This window comes from Micromys minutus (genome assembly GCF_963924665.1).
Source record: "Micromys minutus genome assembly, chromosome: 21".
In the NCBI taxonomy this organism is placed as follows: domain Eukaryota; kingdom Metazoa; phylum Chordata; class Mammalia; order Rodentia; family Muridae; genus Micromys; species Micromys minutus.
The window spans coordinates 8565953-8590059 of NC_137956.1; the positions used below are offsets into that span (position 1 = coordinate 8565953).

Consider the following 24107-nt stretch of genomic DNA (forward strand, 5'->3'; position numbering starts at 1 on the left):
TCTGGTGGCACATGCAGGCAAAGAGATCTCCGTGAGTTCTAGAAGAGCTAGAAAAAAATAGAGACACTGGTCTCCCCCCCACCCCCAGCAAAAGCAGGTTGTAGGAAGACACGGAAGGTTAATTTGTCAGTACAGAATGATAACAAATATGCTGTTGCTTTTGTTGTTGAGTTTCGGTTTTGGAAACTCACTGTCATGTAGCTTAGGCTGGGATTGAATTCATACCTAACTGAGGCTGGTCTTAAAATGAAGTTCTTCTCTCCACTTGCAAAGTCCTGGGACAACAGTTGATTTGGGAACAAACTGAGCCATTCTCAAGGGCTGTCTCCAAGAGTTAGTTAGCCTCCCAAGCCCTTTTATCTTTGATACTTAGCTGACTAACCCTTTCCTTCCTTCTCCAAGAAGAACTCTTAATTCTTTTGTTTTTCAGACTGAATTATCAGTCAAGTCTTCCTGTCTGAGATTCTACACTTGCTAAGGTTTTGTGTTTGCTTGGCCTTTGTTGTTATTGTTGTCTTGTTTTGGTTTATATTTGACACAGGGCCTCACATAGCTCAGGCTAGCCTCAAACTCAAGCTAAGGATAACTTTGAACTTCTTGATCCTTCTTTTTCTACCTCCCCACTCCTAGGACTATAGGCACGCACCACTATACTGGTTTTATGTGGTGCTGGGAGTCAAACACAAGGCAACCGATCCAACTACTACTGAGCCAACTTCCAAGCTCCATTTCACTTGATCTCTCTCACTCTGTGTGTGTGTGTGTGTGTGTGTGTGTGTGTGTAGTGGTGGTGCTGTTCCAGTGCTGGAGAGATTGAATGCAGGGATTTGCACATGTTAAACAAACCCTCTACCACTGAACTACATACATGCCAGGGCCTCATTAAATTCCCCAGAGTGACCTTCAATTTACTCTATAACCTAAGCATACATAAATTTGCAGTGCTTCTGTGTCAACCTCTCCGACAGCTGGGATTACAGTCCTATGCCACAGGGCCCATCTTTGGTTTTGATGTCTTCCAAATCCCGTGTCCAATTACTCCGAGCTTTTAATTGTTCCCCCGTCCTCCAGAACTGCATCCATTGCCTTCTGATTCTTACTAGTTGAATACATACAGCTGCCTTGTCCCCAGATTTCTAAGGGACATTTCCTTGGAATCAAATGTGCCAGCAGCTATAAGATGCTTCATAGAATGAAGAGTAAATATGACAGTTAAGAAAGCAATTGCAGAGCTCAATGTATTGTGCTGACTACCATGGGAGCACAAGGAGTGGAAACTGAATTGATTCATCAGTGATTTATTGCATAGGAAATACCAAGGTCTGGGAGTAAAATATTGTCTTCTTCCCTGCTATGGCTAATATGAAGAAGGATGCATTACCAAAGTATTCCTGTGTTGGTTGTGGAACTCTCCAGAGCAGTTGTAGCTTGATGAGGTTGGTCTAAAGAGAAAGGGTTGTGCTGAGGCAAGGTGGGGGAACAGAGGAAGTAAAGGTGGATGGGGTTAAACTGAAGCAGGTACTGACTTCAGAAACTCTGAGGTACTGCAGAGCACAGAGCAAGCAGATGAGTAAATAGGAGGTCGGGATAGTCTGGAAAGAAAGGCAGGGAAGGGGGAGGGAGGAATACAGCGCCACAGATCAACTACAATTCCCAGGAAGCACTGTGCGCCCATGGACGGAAGTGAGGTGAGGCGCGAGCTGCAACCTTTGAGGGAAAAAGGAAGTGCTCGGGCGTCGCAGGGCCGGAGGCGCGGGGATAGGTAGGTAAGGGCGCGGCGCGGGAGCCTGGCGGGCCTGGGCTGCGGGAGCTACGGCGGGCGGTAGCCCGCGGCCCGTGTCGTCATAAGGCGGCAGGCGGCGGGACAGGCAGAAGGTGGCGGGCCGTCTTGCCTACCGGTAATCTGTCTTCTCCCGGCGTCTCTTCTGCAGAAGGAGCACCATGTCCGCGGAAGTCCCCGAGGCAGCGTCAGTGGAGGAGCAAAAGGTGAGTGTGCGGGGAGGGCCCGGGCGGCCTGCGGGACCAGGGGTGGCGGGAGCCTTGGCTGGCGGGCCCGCGGGAGCGCGGCCTGAGCGAGGCCGGCCTGGAGCCCTCCGCCGACCGCTCCTCCCGCAGCCGGGAGGGCCCCGGCCAGAAGAAACTTAACGATTCTCTTCGGTGCCTCGGTGTAGCACCTAAGTATACCGGAGAGCTAGGACTCGGGCCCACGTTGGGAACCCACGTTATATAGGGGGCTTTTATTTGCTCAGGACGTGGGTTTCCCTCCGGAAGCGCTAGGACCACTTGTAAGCTTGCAGGTAACTCTTTAAGGCGGTGTCTCCATTCAGGCGGCGACGCAGGGCTAGATTAGGGTTATGGTTGTGGGACCTCATGATCTTTTCCTAAACCCTTTGGGCTTCAGACTTCTCGTCGGTAGTGTCCCGATAATAGTGTCCCGTTAATAGTACCTACTTCCCACGATGGCTGTGAGGCCCAAACGAAAACCCAGCACAACTTCTGCTCAAAAAAAAAAAAAAAAAAAAAAAAAAAAAAAAAAAAAAAAAGAAAGAAAGAAAGAAAGAAAAGAAATGCTAGATGGTGGGGTTTGCATGTGGCACTTCGAGAATTGAAGCTTTAGAAAAATTTCACTTAGATATTTCTTGAAACATTGAGGATATTCTTTCCTGTCAGCTCATTGTATTTCTCTGATGAAGGGAAATATACTGGCAATACACCTATGAATTTGAGGCCTGTGTGTTTATCTGGGCTGGTGCCTGCTCATTCGTAATTGTTATGATGCCTTGACTTCCTGGGTACATGGGAGTCAGTTAGCTAACAAAGGAGAAAAGTCCTTGATCTCTTTTCTTAAATTGTTTTTGGAGAGTTCCCAACAATTTTTCTTTAAAAACAAAACAGATTGTGCCTTTAATCCCAGTACTCAGACAGAAGCAAGAGGATTTCTGTGAGTTCTAGACCAGCTGGAGCTACTTAATGAAAGCCTGTCTCTGATTGGTGATACCAAACTGCTTTACTGTATACAGGACTTGGTCTAATGTTTAAACATAACCCTTATACTTAATGTTGCACTGTGGATTACTGTTATTGCCCTTTCCTTATGCTCTAAGCATGTCAACCCATCCTCTATTATCTCTTCCATTGTCATAGTTCTCTTCTGATAGTAATTGTAAACTAACTGGTGAAAAGAGGGAAAACAAGGATAATAACAGTAGAGTTATAACGTTATGTCACATTGTACCTCCCTCCCTCCCTTTCTCCCTCCCTTCCTCCCTTCTTCATTTCCTCCCTTTCTCCCTTCCTCCCTTCTTACTGCAGTAGGGCTTCTGAGACAGCCTAGGCTTTACCATAGAGCTCTGTTCTGGGATGCCCCTCTATTTTCATGAGAACAGCATGAGAGAAAGAATATGTGTGTGCACAGCAAACCCTTTTCTGACTGATTGTCTGCCCAACCCCTCTTTTGTCTTCTTGAGACAGTGGCTGGTGTAGCTCAGTTTACCAAGAGGATGGCCCTGAAACTATTGATTCATTACCATGCTGGCCCTCACCTTCCTGTTTTCAGCTTTGAAATGATTTCTCTAAGTTGCCCAGGCTGGCCTTGTACTCACTTTGTAGTCAAGGCCTTGAATTTGGGATCCTCTAGGCTCACACACCAGGTGGCTCAGGTTACAAGTCTGTGCATGTGCCATGAGGCCCAGCTGAGCAATGGATTTTTTTTTTTTACACCCCCTCCAGGATTACAGTCTTTCTTAGCAAACTTTTTGGTGTGTTTATAATTGCTTTGGATTTAGGAACTCAAAAGGTCATGTCTATCTTGTCTTAAATACACTGAAATGAAGCTCAGTTTTAACTTGCTACGTAATAGTGTGGTGGATAATTTTCTTTTTAAATTTGTTGTGTTTTGGGGGGTATTTGAGATTAGAAAACAGCCTGTGGGGGTCTGCTTCTCCTTCTACCATGAGAGTTCCTGGATTGAACTTGGATTGTAAAAGTTGGTGACTAGAGTCCTTACTCACTGAGTCATCTTGCTAGTCTCAGTTTAATTATTTTTTAGGAAGAGGCTCACTCGGTAGTCCTGGCTAGCCTTTAACTTGAAGTGCTCTGGCCTTAAGTCCCCTAAGTTCAAGGATTACAGTCTAGCTGCTACTACACCCAGCTATAATAATTTTGGATAATAACTTGTTAATATGTTGGTAAAGTTTGAAGTATTGATTTCTAGAGTATAAATACTTTTGATTAAAATAGCCTAATACAGGCTGGAGAGATGGCCCAGTGGCTAAAAGTACTGCCTGCTCTTCCAGAGGACCCGGGTTCAATTCCTAGCACCCACATGGCAGCATTTCACACCTGTAACTTCAGGGTGCAGCACCCTCACAGACTGATGCAGGCAAAACAACAGTGAGCATAAAACAAAATTGATTGTGTTTTAAAATAGCCTAATACCAGGGATGACTTCTAATCTTTTTTTTTCTCCTTGAGCATTTTTAGGTCTTTTTGTCTAACTACAGTTATTAGTACCAGTTAGAGGGTGTGGGAAACGTAACGCCCTTTTTTCAATTGAAGATTGGCTGTACATTGTAAGTGCTTGTGAACTTACATGGACACTATGCTTAAACATGAGGAAAATGTGCAAAGTCACTTCTGTGTTCCCATGAGCCAAATCACCTGTTTCTTCTGTTTGGAACAGCAGCTACATGACCTAAAAAGTTGATTATTGTCTCTATACCCAGTTGATCTTTCAATTAAAGCTTAAGTATTCAACTAAAAATACTTTTAATGTTTTATAGTGGGCTAGCTTGTTGCCTCTAAAAGTTTAAGATACTTGGACCCTGTATGAAGTAAGACAAAGTTGATGTTTCTCCCCCTTCTGAATGGTGTACACTCACAGTAAGAGAAGAAATTCACAGACCGATGGAAATAAGATTAAAAAGCAAAATTTTAAAAAGAGAAAGAAATCAGATAGGCCCCTGTTTTTAATTAGGATAATAATTAAATATGTGTGAGCATAAAAGTACAGAGTTATCTCTCTTTACTTTGTACCAGTCTTAAACAGAAACCCAAAAAAAAGTTAGTCTATAAACTTCATTGTAGCTGGTATTATACTGAAACTAATATATTAAGACATGGTAGCAGCTGTTAAAAGTTAACTATCCCATAGGACATGTGATGACTAAGTTCTGTAATGTAAGCTGTGAGGTCATAGCTTACTATTTAGAATAGAAGATAACGTAATATTTTAAAATTAGCTCTAGCTAGCTTTAGTAGTTCATCTAATAATCTCAGCAGTCAGGAGGCAGAAGCTATGTGAGTTTAGCACCAAACTGAGCTACTTAACCCAGGATAACACAGTGAGCTCAAAAACCTTAACTTTAACCCATTTTAAAAATATGAACAAAACTAAATACATGATGTATATATGTGTGCTGCTGCTTAGATTGTTCGTAAGATGCCTGTAGCAAGTTTTCTAGAGGTCATTTTAATTAAAGTAAGTGAAGTGCCTTAGGAAAGACTGACTGAAGTAGAGCTCTCACAGCTGAAGTAATTGTGTTAAAAGAACACTGGGCCAGGCTGGGGAGATGGCTCAGTTGAACACTGGCTGTTATTCCAGAGCATCTGATTTGATTCCCAGCACCCATGGTGGCTTATAGCCATCTGCAACTGCACTTCAAGAGGAGCCAGTGTCCTCTTCTGATTTCTGTGGGTACATGAGTAATATACAGACAAAACACACAAACTTAAAGATGATTATTTTTCTAAAAAAGGTAAGGGCAGGGTGTAGTGGTGCACACCTTGTTCTGGAGGCAGGGGCAGGTGGATCTCTGAGTTTGAGGCCACCCTGGTCTATGTTGTGAATTTTGAAGCAGCCAGGGCTCTATAGAGAGACTCTGTCTCAAAAATAAACATTTTTGGTTGTGAGCAAAGCCTTTAACAGCCGAGCAACCACATGGTGGCTCACAACCAACTGTAATTGGATCCACTGCCCTCTTCAGGTGTATCTGAACAAAGCTACAGTGTACTCATATAAAGAAATTATATATATATATATATATATATATATATATATATATATATATATATAATTTTAAAAATTATAAAAAGAGGAGCCTGGTGTTTTTGTGAGTTATGGAAGAGGAAGGGAACTGTAAAATAAATTTCCGTATAAAGCCTCTACTTCCATTCTGGATGCAAGTTCTCTGAAAGGCTGCCTAGAAGTGGATGGTGCTTGGTGACCTTGGACAATCCTGTCTGAGAGTAAGTGTCTGCCTGAAGGCCAAGCTCACCAGCTTGGTGTTCAACCTTTCATCACCTTCTATCTCCCATATATCATGTCATCTCTTGCCCTCACTGTTTTAATCTCTTCTTGATGACTCCTTTATCCTCAGACAAAACCTACCTACCCAAGTCTGTGTGTGTCTAAATCCTACATGGTTTTTTCTGTAATCAATCAGAATTATGCTTGGTTACATGTGTCAGGAAAATAAAATTAGTAGTTTAAAAAAAAATAGAAGTTAGTCATTTTTCTCTCTTGGCAAAAACCAAAACAAAACAAAAACAAAAAACAAAGCTAGCCCAGGAATGGGAGAATGGGTTCTAAGATGTCCAGTACTTATGTCCTTTGTTGCTGCTCCACCATCCTTAGCACCTCAGTTCTTAATGTAGTATATGGATGCCCAGTGTCAGACATCGTAAGCTCATTAAACCATGAGAAAGGACATGGGAAGATTGGTATTCCCTCCCTCATGTAAGGCTTTTTAAATCTGACCTCTGACACTTATTTCTTAGTAGCTGTTTGTTGTTTGTTTTAATATGTGTGGGTGTTTTGCTTGCATATATATCTGTGTGCGTGTGTGCTGATGGTGCCCTGGAGGGCCAGAAGAGGGCATCAGATCCCCTATTACAGACAGTTGTGAGCCACCATGTGGGTGCTAGGAGTTGAATCCAGAACCAGTCATTGCTTTTAACCACCGGGCCCTCTCTCCATTCCCATTCTGGTGTTTTTGTTTTGTTTGTTGTTTTAAGATTTACTATACATACATACATACATACATACATACATACATACATACATACATACATACACACACACACACACACTGTTGCTGTCTTCAGACACACAAGAAGAGGGTACCTGATCCATTACAGACGGCTGTGAGCCACCATGTGGTTGCTGGGATTTGACCTCAGGACCTCTGGAAGAGCACTTAGTGCTCTTAACCACTGAGCCAGCCTCTCATTCTGGTGTTTTATGACAAAATTTGCGCAATACATTTTTTTGAACATTCCTAATTATATGCATCATATGACTTTCTATGCATCAGTATTTGATGGTAAGTATACATTGGATTTTTGGTTTTATTTATTTATTTATTGGGGTTTTTTTGTTTGTTTGTTTTTCTGCTTTATTACCCAGAGTTTTAAAAATTGTAGTATTTTCTGGAGCTAAGTAATGTTCTCTTTTTCTATTCAGACATTTCTCTTTCTTTGATTTGCTTAGCAGGGTCTCTTATCCTAGACTGGCCTTGAACTCAGTGTGTAGTCCAGGATGAGTTTGGACTTCTTATCCTACTACACCTACCTCCTTAGTACTGGGCTTTCTTCAGTCATATCCCATCCGGTGCTAGGGTTGAAACCCAGGACCTAGTGCCTTTTGGGTAGGTGCTCTGCCACTGAGTTACATCTCCATCCCTATTATTAGATTTGCTCTGTTTTTGTAAAGTTTGTACTTTATAATTTATTTTCTGAACCTGTTAGTTCTATTGCACCAAATATTCTAAAGCTGATGATAAATCTACCTTTGTAGAAAATTTTGGTTTTATGGAAACAGTTGAAGGACATTGTGTTCATGTTGGAGACTTACTTATTGTCATTGAATGCCAAACACTGGCAAATAGTAAGAATTTATAGGACAAAAGTGATTTTCTAAAATTGGTAACAGTAGTTGAGCCTTCCTAACAATACTTTAAGAGGTCCGTTGGCCTTTGTTAATTCTACTTATTCATCAGTGCTCTAATGAACATCGCCTCAGTGGAGAACTTACTCAGTGCTCAGTTTACTGCTCATGCCATGTAACATAGCCACAGGCTGAAAAATGATAACATTTTTGATAAAATTATTTTTAGCTTACTAGAATATAAAATAATCATTAGCTTCCCCCGGCCCCCTCCAGGAGTCTCTACTGGCATATAACACGTGTGAAGCAAGCACTGAGCTACAATTTCCAGATTTGATCATTTTTCAAAGGTCTTTTGCTATTGTTGGTGCTGATCTATTGAACCCAGAACCTTAGGAATTTTAGATTTTGCTTTGCTACTAAACTCCAGCCCTTAAATGTTTCTATGTGTATATACCTAATACCCTAGTATCAATGGGTTTCTAATGGATTCTAATCATAAAACTCAAAAAAAATACATGTATTAATCTTAGTTCATGTTTACATTTGATAAAAATTAGGTTCTGTGTTATGTGTAGACTATAGGAAGGCAGTTGATGCCCTTTCCACTATTATCCACTTCGTCATATAAATATACTTTATCATACATTCTAAAATATAGAAACTTGTTATGAGTTTTTAAATAATAAAATTCTAAAATTGGATTTGAATTTTAAAACTTTTTCTTCCAGAGTTTGACATTCCTTTTTAAGCTCTTTAACTTTTATTATATTTTATTAGTGAGTGAGAGAGTGATAGTGAGGTATGCGTTTGTACCAGTATACCACAGTGTAAATGTGCAGAATAGAGAAAAGCTTGTGGGAGTCTGTTCTCTCTTCCTATCTGGGACCCAGGGATCAAACTCAGGTCATTAGGCTTGGTGAAAAGTGGCCCCTTACTTTTTGGGGGGGTTGGTTTGGTTGGTTGTTTTTTTTTTGTTTTGAGACAAAATTTCTCTATGTAACTCTGGCTGTCCTGGCCTTGAATTCTTGACTGTTTTGCCTCTACTTTGTACATGCTGGGGTTAAAGGTATGTGCCCAACTTTTTTTTTTTAATTGGCTATTTTATTTATTTACATTTCAAATGTTTTCTCCCTTCCATAAACCTTCCATCCCATCCCCCACTCCTGCCTCACCATGCTAGCATCCTCCTACACTGGAGCATCAAGCCTCCACAGTAGGGCCTCCACAAGGGCTTACCCTTCCACTGATACCAGATAAGGCAATCCTCTGCTACATATGTAGCTGGAGCCATGCTTCACTCCATGTGTGCTCTTTGGTTGATGGTTTAGTCCCTGGGAGCTCTGGATAGTCAGGTTAGTTGATACTGTTCTTCCTATGGGGTTGCCATCCCTTCAGTTTCTTCAGCCCTTCCCTTAACATGGTCTCATTTTGTAGGCCTGGCTGGTCTGGAAAGTGCTAGGTTGCCTAAGCTTTCCTCAAACTTGTAATCTTGCCTGGACTGCTTGGCTCTTCCCTTTGTTGCTCTACAACTTTGTCTTCACTAATTTCTCCCTTTTATTTCCTTTGAACTAGTTTCTTTGCTAATTGTCCTTCCCCGCCTCTTGCTGTGGATTAAAAGTCTTCCTGCTTCCCAAGCTACTGGTCTACCACTAATTTAAGTCTACACACACACAACATACACAGTCTTTGTGAGAGTTCCTTTTGTTTTGAGGCAGGATATCACTACCCAGACTGGCTCTGAACTCACCTGCTGATAGACACACAACTAACACTCACTCTCTCTGTCTCTGTCTCTCTGACTGGTGAGATGGTTTGGAGTGTTAAGGTTCTTGCCTCCAAGCCTGACAACTTGAGTTTGATCTTCAGATTCCACATGGTGGAATGAGAAAGCAGACTCCTACAGGTTATCCTCAGACTTCCACACTGACATTATTGTGACATGCACATGCCCCTGCAACAACATACAGAAATAGATGTAAAAACATTACTTGGATCTTTTTTATAAAGCAAGTACTTGTAAGATAAAATAAATCTAAATAAATGCTTTCTGCTTTGGTTAGAGTCTCAGTGTGTCCAGGCTGACCATCTCAAGTCATCTCTAGCTTTGAGACCAGATCTAGATGTGTCTGTAACCACACCCAACTAATGATGTGTACCTGGTACATAAATGTGTGGTTTCAAGCCTCATCTTTTCCTTGCCTAACAGGTTGATAGCTGCTCACGTGGATAGAAGAGACCAGAGTTTCTAGGATCTGCCTAAGTTTGGACAGAAATTATCCTTTGTAGCAGCAGAGTCCACAGTAACCAGGAGGACCAGCTTCTCTGCCCCTGACACGCTGCTCATAGTTAAATTAGCAGAAATCATCACCTAAACCTTGCTGACATGCCAATCATCTCTAAGGTGGAGATTCCAAGGCCCAGGCTTTCACTTCTTAGGTTAGCAGAATCTGTAAAACAGCCCTGTTCTGAGTGGGCTTCTAGTGCTAGGTAGGTTTTCTTTAAGGACAAAACAATAGTGGTTTTCTTCAAACCCTATTGTAATGCTAGGACCTACCTACAAGGATCAGGCACCTGTGTGCAGGTTACATAGGGAACAGGACCTTGTCATTATTGGGGACCAGTAAATAGCATTTGCCATCCCATACCCACCATCCCATACCCACAGAGCAGGACTCTGTATTTTTTTTTTTTTTTCTGAGTTTTGTTTTTATTTTTGTTTTGTTTTTGTTGTTGTTGTTGTTTGAGACAAGGTTTCTTTGTGTAGCCCTAGCTGTTCTGGAGCTCTTCTGTAGACCAACTGGCCTCCAGATCAGAGATCCACTTGCTTCTGCTGGGATTAAAGGCATGTGCCACTTCCACCTACCTGGCTGGCTTCTGTATTTCTAATGATAATTTTATCTAGGATCTATGTTACTCTATTAAATTAATACAGTTGCACTAGCTCTTATTTGGTTAGGACTTACCTAGTACATTTTCTCCCTGTGTTATTTTCTGCATATGTCACTTATTTTTAAGTGGCTGGTTTTTTTTAATTCAGCTATGAATTTATATCTGTTCATGTATTTGTTTATTTGGGCCTTTTGAGCAAGGTTGTCCTGGAACTTACTCCATTAACTAGGCTTGTGAACTTGTGGCACTGTCTCTTGAATACTGGGGTTACAGGCATAACTGTCCCCCTGGCTTCCAGACACAAATGTAAATGAACAGGCCACCTTGTGATTGTTGACACTTTAAGTTTTTTTTCCTTTTATCTCACCCTTTGCTTTTTTTTCTTTCTTTCTTTCTTTTTGCATCATGTTTGTATTCTGTCCCTTTGCTAGTGTGTATGTTGTATCTAACATTATTGTTTCATTAACATCCCCTGTTGATATTCTTTCTCCACTATTAAACTACCAATTTGGAAGTTTTATGCTTTATTTTTATTTAGTTAGTCCCCTTTAAAACTTCCTTATGTGCTGGTCGGTGGTGTCACGTTCCTTTAAAGCACTCAGGAGGCAGAGGCAGGCTGGTCTATAGATGGAGTTCTAGGACACCCAGGGCTACACAGAAAGACCCTGTCTGGAAGGGAAAAAGGAAACTTTATTATGCATCTTTATCAAACTGTTAATTGAATATGATCACTTTTTTCATGGCTCGGGCTCAGTAGCTGAAAAAAGTAACTTGAAGCCAGGGTTATCTTTGCTCTGAGGTTGAAGATACAGTCCGTGGGGGCTCAGTGTACGGCAACATGAACCTGCACTTATAGCCAGGAAGCAGAGATGAATTTGGTGTTCATCCTTCTTCCTTTCCCCTAGCCCCTAATATTTAGTGTAAGTGCATGTGTGTGTGTTGTGTGTTACTTGTTCATGTGAAGGTCAGAGGAGGGTGTCATACACAGCCCTTGGAACTGGAGTAACAAGTGTTTGTGTTACACCTGCCTTATTACACGGGTGTCTTAACAACTATACGGCTTCTTTCAAACCACAGAGCAATCTCTTCAGTCTACTTCCTTTTTAAAAATATAGTCTAGGACCCCAGCCTATGAAATGATTCTGACAACATCTAGGATAGGTCTTGCTTCCTACCTAATTAGTCCATCCACAAATTATCTTACAGATATGTCTAGAGGTCTGTTACTGTCAAGTTTGACAGTCAGTATAAGCCATCATGACTTCCCAATTATAAATATTTACATTTTAAAAATACTATCCCATTATGTGTTTTTCTTTTTTGTCTGATTTTGTTTTTTCAGCACTTGGAATTGAACGTGGTGCCCTGCCCATTCTTGGCAGTGCTCCACCCTAAGCCACACTTCAGTCCTTCATTGTTGTCCGCCCTCCCTCTCAGATGATAAAATTATGAGCCCAGGGCCTCTGTGCTCTCTGACACTGGCTACATCCCTGGCCCTGTATCTTTTTACCTCCTTACAAAAGACATTCAGGGTATAATGTTTAATGTATGAATATGTAACTTATTTTTTGTTTTGTGTTTGCTTTATATTTTTTTCTCTTTATCTCAAGCCTTGCCCCCCCTTTCGTCACAGTTTATTTATTTATTTTATTCTTAGCTACGGTAAATGAATGTTCAGGAATAGGTATAAGAATCTGTAACTATAACTACAGGTATAAATGTTAAGCATCATATGGGGAAGAAAAGAACAAAAGCTACATGTTTCAAACAAAGGAAATGGTTTGAGGTGCTAGGTTACAAATTTTTGAAAGGGTTGGAAGAACAGAAGGGGGAAATAAATGTTTTTAGAGGCAAGGCTTGAAGAATATCTCTGACTGTAGGAATGAGTCCTGTTTGGAGTCTGCCGTCTTCTATCTAACTGCCATGTGGTGCTGCAGGACCCCTGATTGTCTGTGGATACCCCATTGTAGGAACTCACAAGGGCTCTGTAACAATGTGATCAAGAGAAGAATAGTTGTTTTCTTCCACACTTGTTCATCTCCTGTAGCTACCATTGGCTGCCTAATAATAATGCAGTTTGGGAAATGTATTTTTAGCCTTCAATTTATACTGTTTGGGGAAGTTAAGAATTGCTGAATGCTAGCACCACAGTACCCCCCCCACCACCACCACGGGTTTATCTCCATAAGCAAATCAATAGCTGTGTTAGAATGTTAGTGAATGTCCCACAGTTTGGATTTATTTAATGTAAGGTCCTGCATCTGCACCAGGTTAAGAACATTTTTGTATAGTTTAAAAGAAGTACTGGGGAAGTCTTGATAGTACTTAACTACATGTTAAAGTGTAGCTTAGGCCAGTCTTTTCCTATCTTTCTTTCTCATGTTGAATACAGAACAAAGTTTGAATTTATCTAAAATTGTACTAGCAGAACGTATTAATAATGTTGTATATTGGCAAGAAAATTCAAGAATTGGAGTCTCTTCCTCCATTCTTCACGCCATCTCTTCTCTCCTCACAATCCTCTCCTTGATTTGAGATTTGATCTCATTAGTCTCAAACTCTCAAGCTCTTAGCTTCAAGTAGGTATCATAAGAAGTGTGTTTTGTTTTTTCATGAGAAAGTTCCTTTTTGTGTACATATGGCTCCTGGAACTCACCATGTAGATCAGCCTGGCCGCATATTTTTTGGGGGTACGTGTGTGCTACAGCATACTTGTGAAGGTTAGGAGACGTATTTCTCTCCATCTGCCATCAGAGCTGGAGAGGAAACTCAGGCTGTCAGATTTATGTAGAAAGCTCCTTTACCTGCTGCGTAATGTTTCTGGCCTAAGAAATTCTGATTCTGGCCAAAAGGTTTGAAAGTGCTGGGACTAAAGACCAACAGTTGACTGTGGCCCCTTTCCAATAAACGTTATTGAAAATGGGCAAACTGGACAGGGAAACCCAAGAATAGGTCTTTAATCCAGTTTGCTTTCAAACTGCAGCTCTGAGAATGCCAGTTGGTGGCAGTAGATTTGTGTAGTGAAGGCTGAGCCTGCCACTAGATGTCGCTAAGGCTCTAGCACACCTTACTGTGGTAGACCACACATTATTTTTGCGTTGGTGCCTCCAGCTTTACATAAGTACACTGTCTTCATATCCTACTTGGTTAGGTTCTAGTCTTAAGACAGAAATCATGTATGAACATCAGTTTTGAAAAAATCCTTGAAGAACTTCCCCAGTATTCAGGAGTCAGGCAGGTGAATTTTTGTGAGTTCAAGGTCAGGTTGGTCTTCACAGTGAGTTCCAGGTTAGCCAAAGCTACATAGTGAAACCCTGTCTCAAAGATAAACAACAACACAATCAAAAATCTCCTTGAAGAATGGTATTGCAGACTTGAACATATGACTGTGATTGATGCCAGCTGAGGAAGTGGGCTTGTGAAGGCTTAGCTTTTAACTGTGCCAGTGATGAACAGCATGCAGACAAGCTCACACACTGAACAGTATCCAGTGTACCTCACACTTGAACTTCTAGACATGCTATTCTTGAATGTAAGGGCTGGGAAATCATTATTTAGAGTCTCGCTGTGCTGAATACACAGGTAAGTTTTATATGGAGTATATGTGTGAGTCACCACAGAAAGAGGTTGGAAGATGAAGCTGCAGCCTATAAAGGGAAACTAGGCCATCTGAAACAGAAAAGAGCAGGAGTATGGAAGGGGAAGGATATCTGCAAAATTCTCTAAGACATAAAGTGGGGTATGAGGGAGTTGTTGAGGGTCAAGTGTTGATAATACATAAAGTGAACAGAATATATATATATGTGTGTGTGTGTGTGTGTGTGTGTGTGTGTGTGTGTGTAACTTCGAGGAAAGTCTACAAAAAGACGCCAGGTTAAAAAGTTTCTAGATAAATTATTTACTTGTTATGTAAGAACATTTGGTTTGCCATTTATAGATTTAACATCAACGATATTTTACTTCATAAATAACCTTAGAGACTCAAAATGTGCCAAGGTGTGATTTTGCCAATTCAGAGAAATGTGTCCAATAGCTAAAAGTATCCTTGCCAGCTGTCCAACCTTCCATCACAGGAGACTTGTGATTTTATTGATTTATTGTTCTTGTAATAAATTCTTGCCTGTAAAATAGCATTTTGAAGAATATATAGTCAATCAAATAGGTGTTTGAGAAAATATTCTTAAGATAATAAGAAGACCAGGGGTATAAACAAATGATAGAACATTTAACTAGCATACATGAGCCCCCAAGTTTAATCCTAAATACTGGGATGGAGCAGGTTCATTAATGGCAGTCTTTTCAGAAAAAGGGCTCCGAAACCCAAAGGTATGTGATCTTTTTGACGTGAACAGAATTTCCCCTTTTTGTTGATTGGAATCAGAACCTTTCTCACTTGAGGCCAACCTTGAACTTGCTAGTCTTCCTGCCTAGGATTCCTGGGTGCTGTAATTACAGGGATGAGCTCTTACACATAGCCAGATGTGAATAATGATGAATAGATACCATTCTAGATATCAAGGTCTTCCGAATTGATTTACTTAGGGAAAATATGCTAGTATTTCGGTTGTTGTTAATGTCTAGTAAAAAATCTAAGGAACTTAAAATTTTATGTGATTTTAAATAAGGAAATTAAAAAGATCTTTTAGATTTTTAATAGTATTAGGAAAATTCTCTAAATATAGATGGAGATCTGAAGAGTTCCATAGAAGGTGACTAATAATGAATGTATTATACATGACTGGAAAGTAACTGCAAGCAAGACTTGAGAGCTGAGCGATCTGGGTATTTTTATCTCCTGTGTGGGGTGTTGTACATGCATCACAGCTATAATAGAGCTATCACATGGGACATTCGAGAAAAAAGAGGCGTTTAAAAGGTTCCTGGGCTTGGTTTCTTAGTCAGAGGCTGTATTGCTTGGTGTTCAACAGCGAAAGCCAGAGTTTAGATATTAAAAGGTGAATTATTTTCAGAAATTCAGTTGTAACAGAAATAATTTATTTGAAATTATTTCAGGAAATGGAAGATAAAGTAACTAGTCCAGAGAAAGCTGAAGAAGCAAAGTTAAAAGCAAGGTATCCTCATTTGGGACAAAAGCCTGGTGGTTCTGATTTTTTAAGGAAAAGATTGCAGAAAGGGGTAAGTTGCCGAGTGTCATTTTCACGTTTTCTCTGTGAGCTCAGTGTGCTGACAAATGTCTTTATTCCTGTATTTCCAGGTGTGTTTATCTCTATCAATATTTTACCTGGTTCATGTATGAAATGAATATGTATGAAAAGAGGTGATTATAACTTATAAAATATTTCAAGTGTGTACCATAGTACAGATGATAATATTAAAGAATTCTAGCTTTGTCATCTTTATAAAAATGTAAATGTAGATAAAACTCAAACCCACCCACACATTTTTTTGTGTGTCCCCTTTTCCTCTTCTGTTTAAAATGAACTACTGTCCAGAAACAGGTATTTACCCCATGATCCTTATTAAAGCTTGCCTGTTTGAAAACAAGTCTCATACATCATTCAGAGGCTTACAATCCTTTGTATTTGAATGATCACTTTGAAATCATTTAATTTGCTTCATAGTTCCTTTAATCCAATTTACACATAATTTTAGTAGTTCAAATTACTGAAAGCATTTTTTCCCAGAGTGTCTCCCTTTATGAAGTAGAAGTCATTATTCTTAGCATGGAAACAGTAGTGCTACTTGTTTCTTAAATGTTCTCTCCTTCAGCTTGAAGAATTTAGAAAACTAGAATTAAAGCATATTTGAATTCTCATATCGGGATCAGAGAATGATGGGGAGTATATGTGTGGTAATTACTTCCTATATAAAATGCTAGATTACGTTTCTCTTTAAGTAAATACCTTAAATAGAATAAAATAAATAGAAAAAACAAGTCTGCGTGTACACTATAGTTATATATAGACTCCAAAACAGTGATTTTTAAAGAATCAACAAATAATGTGGTTTAGTTTAAACATTAAAAAAATGAAAGACTTACATCTTTCAAATAATAATATAAAGAAAATTAAATATAGAAAATGCAGAATTTCTGTACTCTAAAACAGATTCTTATAGGGAAATTATTCCAAAACTTGGGAACCTTAAAAAACATAACTCTAAATAAAGAAATTTAACAGGAACTATAACTGTTATAGTTATACAGAAAGTGTTTACATCCATGGTTAGACATCAGTAGGTTTTAAATTTTATCATACTAAATTCAACCAAAGTAGGAAAATATTTAGAATAATTCCTATTGGTAAGCATGAAATTAAGTGTAACTAATGCATTTCTTTTTGTGTAAACACGAAAATCGTTGCTCTTAATTTTGACAGGGTCATGGAAGATTTTATGTAAGAGTCATAGAAGTATTTACATTCTTTAATTTCTTATAAATTAATGTAAGCTATAATTCAGTATGATGGGGAAAATCTTCAGATTTGAAGCTTTTTTTCTCTTAAAGCTTTTACTATATATAAAAGCCACATCAATGTTGAGCATCAGAGAAATAGTTGATAAGTTATGATGAGTCCACAAGTAGAATATATGGTTCTTTGAAATCTTGATTGTAAGGCTCATGTAAGCAAGAAACATCAAGGCGATGTTCTGTTCATTAGGAATCTAGGTTTAGTGTAGCATGTGAATATACTGTCTAACTTACATGGCTGTACCTTTAGGCATATTTTCAGCTATGACATCATGTATGATCCTGAGCATCAGAATCCTGGTTGCACTTGGATTTAGGTGATGGTTTCTTCACGGCAGAATTAATGTATCTTGAAGTTGGCATCATACATGAAAATAGTTGGAAATGAAGCAAATGACACTTGAATCAAAAATAATTACATAAAATTTGCATTGTTGATGTTTGATTCTGTGATTTCCCAAACTATTAGTTAAAAAGCTTTTAGAATTCTAGAATTTTTTAAAGTCTGAATCACAAGGTTCTAGGTTTCAATTTTCCTTTGTCATAATAGTTAACAAGTTAAGAAATATAGTTTCTGCATTGTTTGAGAGGGTTGAATTAAATTCAGTTACTATATTAGGTCTGTGTCATACCCATTATTATTATTATAAAATTAGTGTTATAATATTCTCACTGGGCTTTTAACAATAAGATCATATGCATGGTGAGTTTGTAGTCCATCAGAGTCAAAAAGGATTTCAACAGTCTAGCCTGTGAATTTCTGTATTTGTGGTTTGTAAAGTACCAAAGCTGAGGACCCAGTTCTAATAAACATGACTTTAGAGTTTGTCATGTTAGGTGACCACATATTTAAAATCAATGCTGCTCAGTTTTAATGGGAAGCCAGGTGGTGGTGCTTATGTAATGCCAGCACTTGGGATGAAAACACAGGAGGATCAGGAATTCAGTCATCCTCTGCTACATTGCAAGTTAGAGATCAAAGCTTTGTAAGACATTGTCTCAAATAAATGAATAAATAAATACATATATGAAGAGAGGCTTTTGTAAGATTGCCTTCTGTATAACCTAAAAAGTATGTTTTATTGGGTTTTTTAGGGGTTTGTTTTAATTGAGAAAGGGTCTCTTTATAGCTCACACTGGCCTGGCCCTTACTGTATAGCCCCAAGCTGGCCTTAAACTTGCACTAGTATTTCTGCTATATAAAAAGACCCCAAATGTGAGGATTATAGGAAGTGATTAGTATACATAGCTGCTTTCAGGGTTTGTTTGGTTTTTGTAAACTCATGACATTTAGAAATTGTTAGACAGCTAATACCACTGCTAGGCTGTGTTCCTTGGACCCTAACCTGAGAAATAGCCTCCTTCACCCACACCACCTGTCAGTATCTGCTCACCTGAATTCTATTCAAAATTTAAATTATTTTTCTCTTCAGCAGATCTCAGTATGCAATTACATGAGATCCTTTCATGATTTACATTTTCTTAGTATAAAATAGCTTCTAGTCAGAAACTGAGTTTATTAAATTGGAGGAAATCATACAGTGCTTAGGCCTGCAAGATGACAAGAGGGTAAAGACTCTTACTTCCACGCCTGACAACCTTAATTCAATTTCTAGGACTCATGAGGTGGGAGGAGTGAAACAACTTCTGAAAGTTGCCCTCCGATCGCCACACGTACCCACTAAATAAAAAAAAATTATATATAACTTTTTAAAAATTTACACAGTGTTAAATTTCTTACTTTTTATATACATTAAGTAACACAAGTAAGAAATTTGTCAGGGTGCTTTGTTGCACATATGCCAACCAATAAAAAGTAGTGCTCCATTTTAAGACAGGGAGAGTTCATGTAGCTGAGGCAAGCCTGAATGTCAAGTCCTGTGCCTCCACTTCCTGCGTGCTGAGGTTCCATGTGTGCCACACACACCTAGATAGAAGCAGCTTCTTGATTCTGGAGGCATCAAAATCCCTATTTTAAAGAACAAATCAATCATAAATGATACTGCAGCAACTTCAGAAGTACCTGGCTCACATTTCATTGTTACTACTCACATGAAGCTTGTACAGTGCTATGTGAAAATAGTTTCTAGCCATAGACACATTGGCTATAAGCCAAATCTAGCTTATCATAGAATAATAATAGTAATAATCAGGGAGAGTCAGCCAGTGAGCCCTCCCTAGACCATTTAGCATTCCTACACTAAGCTGAGTCCCAGCTGATTCGTTTTACACATTAGGGTCTCCAAAGTCAGGATTTTTTCTGTTCATTATTAATCTGTGCTATCATTTCATCACTGCATTATTTCCTTTTGCCAAACCCAGACTTTAGTGACCACAGTGTCTGGTTCTAAAAGTTATGACATTTAGTGAGGCTTGCGCAGGCCTCAGCCTGTTTGTGGCTTGGGGTTGCTGTCTGCCTCAGAAAGCAAAATGGAGGTTTTATCTTCTAGGAGAGCAAGTCATCTTCTCTGAAAGGTTTTTTTCCTCTCCTATATAAGAAAAAAGAAGTTGACATTTGACTTACTTGATCATTTTTATCTCTTGCTAGTTCTTGATACATTAGCTTATGTACAGTAGACATTCAATAAAAATCAGCTAAACATGATGGATGTGAGGCAGAACTTAAGCAAATTCATCTGGTTTTGCTTGTAGACTAACCTGCTCATCCCAGGTTTTTGTTTTTATTTATTTAATGTGTATTAGTGTTCTGCCTGCATGTATGCCTATACGAGGGTGTTGGAGTCCCTGGAACAGGGACAGTTACAGACAGCTGTGAGCTGCCATGTGGATGCTGGGAATTGAACCCAGGTCCGCTGGAAGAGCAGCCAGTAGTCTCAATCACAGCCATCTCTCCAGCACACAGTTTTATCATAGTGTTAGGGAGTTGTGGTTTCATCTTTCAATCAAAATCAGTGTAATGGTAACAAAGAACTTTTGAACTCTAATTTGTTTGTTTTGTTTTTGTTTTCAGCAAAAGTATTTTGATTCTGGGGACTACAATATGGCAAAAGCAAAGATGAAGAACAAGCAGCTTCCTGCTGCAGCCCCGGATAAGACAGAGGTCACTGGTGACCACATTCCCACTCCACAGGACCTCCCTCAGCGGAAACCATCCCTGGTTACCAGCAAGCTGGCTGGCTGATTAAAAGAGCTGAACTGCATGAGTCTTCTAATGTCCTTTATTTCTCCTTACTCTGTTACTTACCCACTTCTGTTTCCTTTCACTCTGTCATTTGAGACTGACAGCTTTGCAGGTAGTGGTAGTGTGTGCTACTGTTGTAAGGGAGCATACATGTGTAGAGGTTTTGGTTAGTTTCACAGTGCACTGATGCAAACGACATGTAACAGCAACATAAGTAAATGACGTGACAATAATTGTACATATTACCTAGCTGGTGTAGGGCTGGCTCCAACAAGTAGCAAGCAAGTTTTACAGCGTTAATGCTCTGGCTCTCTTTACTTTCTCATAGTTACAGCTTTGTATGTTACTCTAATTTAATAGAAGCTCTGTTGTATTGATTTCTTCTGTATCTTCCTTTTGAATTTTGTAAGACAGAAGTTTAAGACCACAAGTTGGAAGACAAGTCACATAATCCAGACACAAGTAAATGGGCTGCAAAAGATTAATGGCTTGGACTTGACGGCCTTAAACCTGCTGTTCAGCTTTAACAAGAGCATCTTACCTGGGCGATATTTGCCCATTCTGGTGTGACTTGTGTGACTCCAATGCTTACCAGCTGTCACTAAAGCTGGTGTTCTTCCTCGGGTCTGCAGTGTGGGGACAGCTGTCTTTGTGGACGACGTGAATGAGTGTGCATGTGCACTGACTATTGCATTCACTTCTGTGCCATTTTTGTAAATACAATAGTTTTGCACAACCTTTTACAAATGTCTGTATTAATTTTACCATATTAGAAAGTAGATAATGTGCCAACCAGAAGCACAAGAATTCCTACACAGATCTGCCTGCCATTACTGCTTTTGTATAAGAATAGTTTACAGTCTTGAGCTTATTAGAATACCAAACCGAAATATACTCAGCCTGCTACAGAGTTAAACTTTTTCATTTGTTCCTAATATCCATGACTTTCAGTGGCCTTGTACAATACGATATGTTGCTTAGGCATATCTTTTGTTCTATGCAGAACATTTCATTTTGACTTTTACAAAAAAATTACAACTCATATAATTTATATAAACTTTCTTAGTGTAGAAACTTTTTACTTCCACATTCAGCTTTGGGGATACTAAAGTATAACACTTGCCTTCTCTGTCTTCTGTTAATCTTCTCAGCCCATCTTCTTTTTGCTTCTGTGACTCTATTGGGTTATCTCATTTATATAAAAGCATATGTGTCTTATCTTTTTCAACTTGCTTAAATAAAAGAACTTTTGTGAGGGTTTTTTGTTATGCTGAGAATCAAACCACTGTCTCACATGTGCTAAGCAAGCACTGTATCACAGAACTACACTTATTCCTAAGGGAACTTTATATTGAAGCAAGGACTTGAAAAGATTTGTCTAGAGTAAGCTGAATTCTGTTAAATAATTTTAAATTAGGATGAACTAGAAGAATAGGGCTAATGATTACAGTGATTGGTAAAACATTCATATTAAAATATTTAGGTATCTCTTATACATGTCATTTTAATAAACTATCAGTTGTGGTTTATGTACTAGTGGAAACATTAGCAGACTATTCGGACACATTATTAGAGCTCTCCCCCAGGATGTCAGGCTGTAGCATATTGAACAGTAGCAGCCTGAGCTGATACAGTTCTTCCTCTTCATCTTGGGCTAGGGTAAGGCCCACTTCCCTATGGAATCCAGGCAGCATTTGTGTTATGACTACATTAGTGCCCCTGCTTTCCTATGGTTCCACACTACAACTTGAGGCAGAAGAACAATATACTTTATACTGCACGTTGGCAATTTTACAGCTCAATTCTATGTAAATATATTTGTAATAAGCAAACAAATTCCATAATAAGTGCAATTCATAAGATTGCTAGTCTTTCTCCTCCCCCTTCTTGGATATTTGTAAGCCCATCCCCACCCATTAAGTTCAGATAGATGAAGCTGAGGTAAGAGTGATCATGTTCTTCCTTAACAGGACTTATAGTCTAACAAGTAATTCCTGCTTGCGTATTGACACTGATGCTTAACCTACCTCAAGACTTGAGGATCTGTGAAATACTAAGTGCCCCAAATACTACTCTTCAAAAATAAATTTCCTCACTAAACCAACCTGCCTTCTATAAAGTAGCAGTGCTTAAAGATCTCAGGATTTTCCACTAGGAAAGACCTGTTAAGGATTTGTACGTGTCGCTGCATGGCTTCCATTGGTGCTTGAGAGAGAGGTTTTACATTTTCCTGGTTTTTATTCTACTTCAGAGTTCAGTTTGCAGGCTTTTTGGTCATCATTTAGTGAAGATTTCAATGAAATGAGCTTAATTTCTACGTCAAAGCTGTGTCTGAGGAATGGCTAATCTTAATGTTAGAGTAGATTGAGGTTAATGAAAATACTAAAGGCAAACTGGGTAAAGCCTAAATCTGTTTTGTTCAGTAGCTCATATGAGAAACATCCTGAAGGCTACATATGACTAACAGTTGTACCTCATACCTAGTTAGAATGGTATTTGGATGGATGGGAAGGAACACGTTTGCAGTTCTTCAAGTTAGAGAATCTTGTACTGCTGGTCTGGAGATATGTCTAAACGATTCAAGGCAGTTGTGACAAGGCCTCTACCCGTTATTTCCACAGTTAGAATTAGTTGCTCTTTTTACTTGCTGTAACCAAAGTATACCTCTGAATATGTTTTGGTATTCATCACTAAGTCAGACTTGTATTCTTGATCTGGATATCCCACGAAGTTTTATCAAAGCTAAACTTGTCAACCCAAACTCTGTAAACTTAGTGTTTGGTAGTCAGAAGCAGGTAGCCTATGGGAAGAGCTGCTCTGAGTGGTTACCAAGGCCTTGTCTGTGATGGCCTTGTCACGTCCCCAACCTTCAGACTTGTTACTTAATTGTAACCCAATTCCCTCAATGTGTAATACCCCTTAAGCCCACTGTAAGCACTTCCCTTACATTTCTAAAGCACCATTTTGATCTCACTTGGCATGTCCTGCCAGTCTTAACCCAAGACTCTCCAACTTGCCACTGCTACTGTTAAGAAATTGGAATCAAAAGAACCTGTGGTGTCTCCTACATAGGTGACAATTGGACTCTTACTAGTTCCAGCCTTCAAAGGAGGTAGACTTTGAGTTTCATTCTATAAATTTCTGGTGGTGGTGACACTCGTAAATGTATGTTTGTATGGTATTTATGAACTAAATAGTAGAATAGAGATCAAACTCCTTTACTACCATGCCCTCAGATCTGTCAATGCATCTCCAACATTTGATATGCAATAGGACACTGTATGCAGAGCGCCAACATCAATGCCTTTTCTTGTCACAGATGTCTGTAGAGTTGGCAATTAATGGTGAGGTTTGTCAAATAGCTTGTCCAAACTTACACGTGTAAAATACACCCCAAATAAATGGATCTACCTAATTTCTATTGATTTTAATATGCAGTTTTGTCTTATTTGTTAATGTTTTTAGTATTTTTTCTTAAGCCACTACTCTGAAGAAATGACATGTAATCTTGGATTTTATTTTAATTTAAATGTGTTAATAGAACCCTGCTGTTTATCTTGTGTATAAAATGTTCTAGTACGGTAATATTGAATACAGAAAGATGGATGAAACAGTTTCAAGGAATCTACAGTTCTGAGGATATACCTTAGTTGGTATATACATTAGTGCCTAACATGCACAAAACCTTGGGTTCTAGTACTTTATGAGTGTTGGGTGTACGTCATCAGGAGGCAAGAAGGAGGACCAGGAGTTCAAGT

At 39.2% G+C, this 24107-nt stretch overlaps 1 protein-coding gene across 1 annotated transcript; it reads left to right on the forward strand.

The window, feature by feature from the left end:
• Positions 1-1673: 1673 nt before the first annotated feature.
• ARPP19 (cAMP regulated phosphoprotein 19) lies at positions 1674-23780 on the forward strand (the record flags this gene model as incomplete). Its single annotated transcript, XM_080934151.1, has 4 exons — positions 1674-1762; positions 1932-1986; positions 15791-15913; positions 20179-23780. 4 exons carry the CDS (start codon positions 1674-1676, stop codon positions 20347-20349), a joined length of 438 nt encoding a protein of 145 aa, XP_080790277.1. The 3' UTR covers positions 20350-23780.
• Positions 23781-24107: the final 327 nt, after the last annotated feature.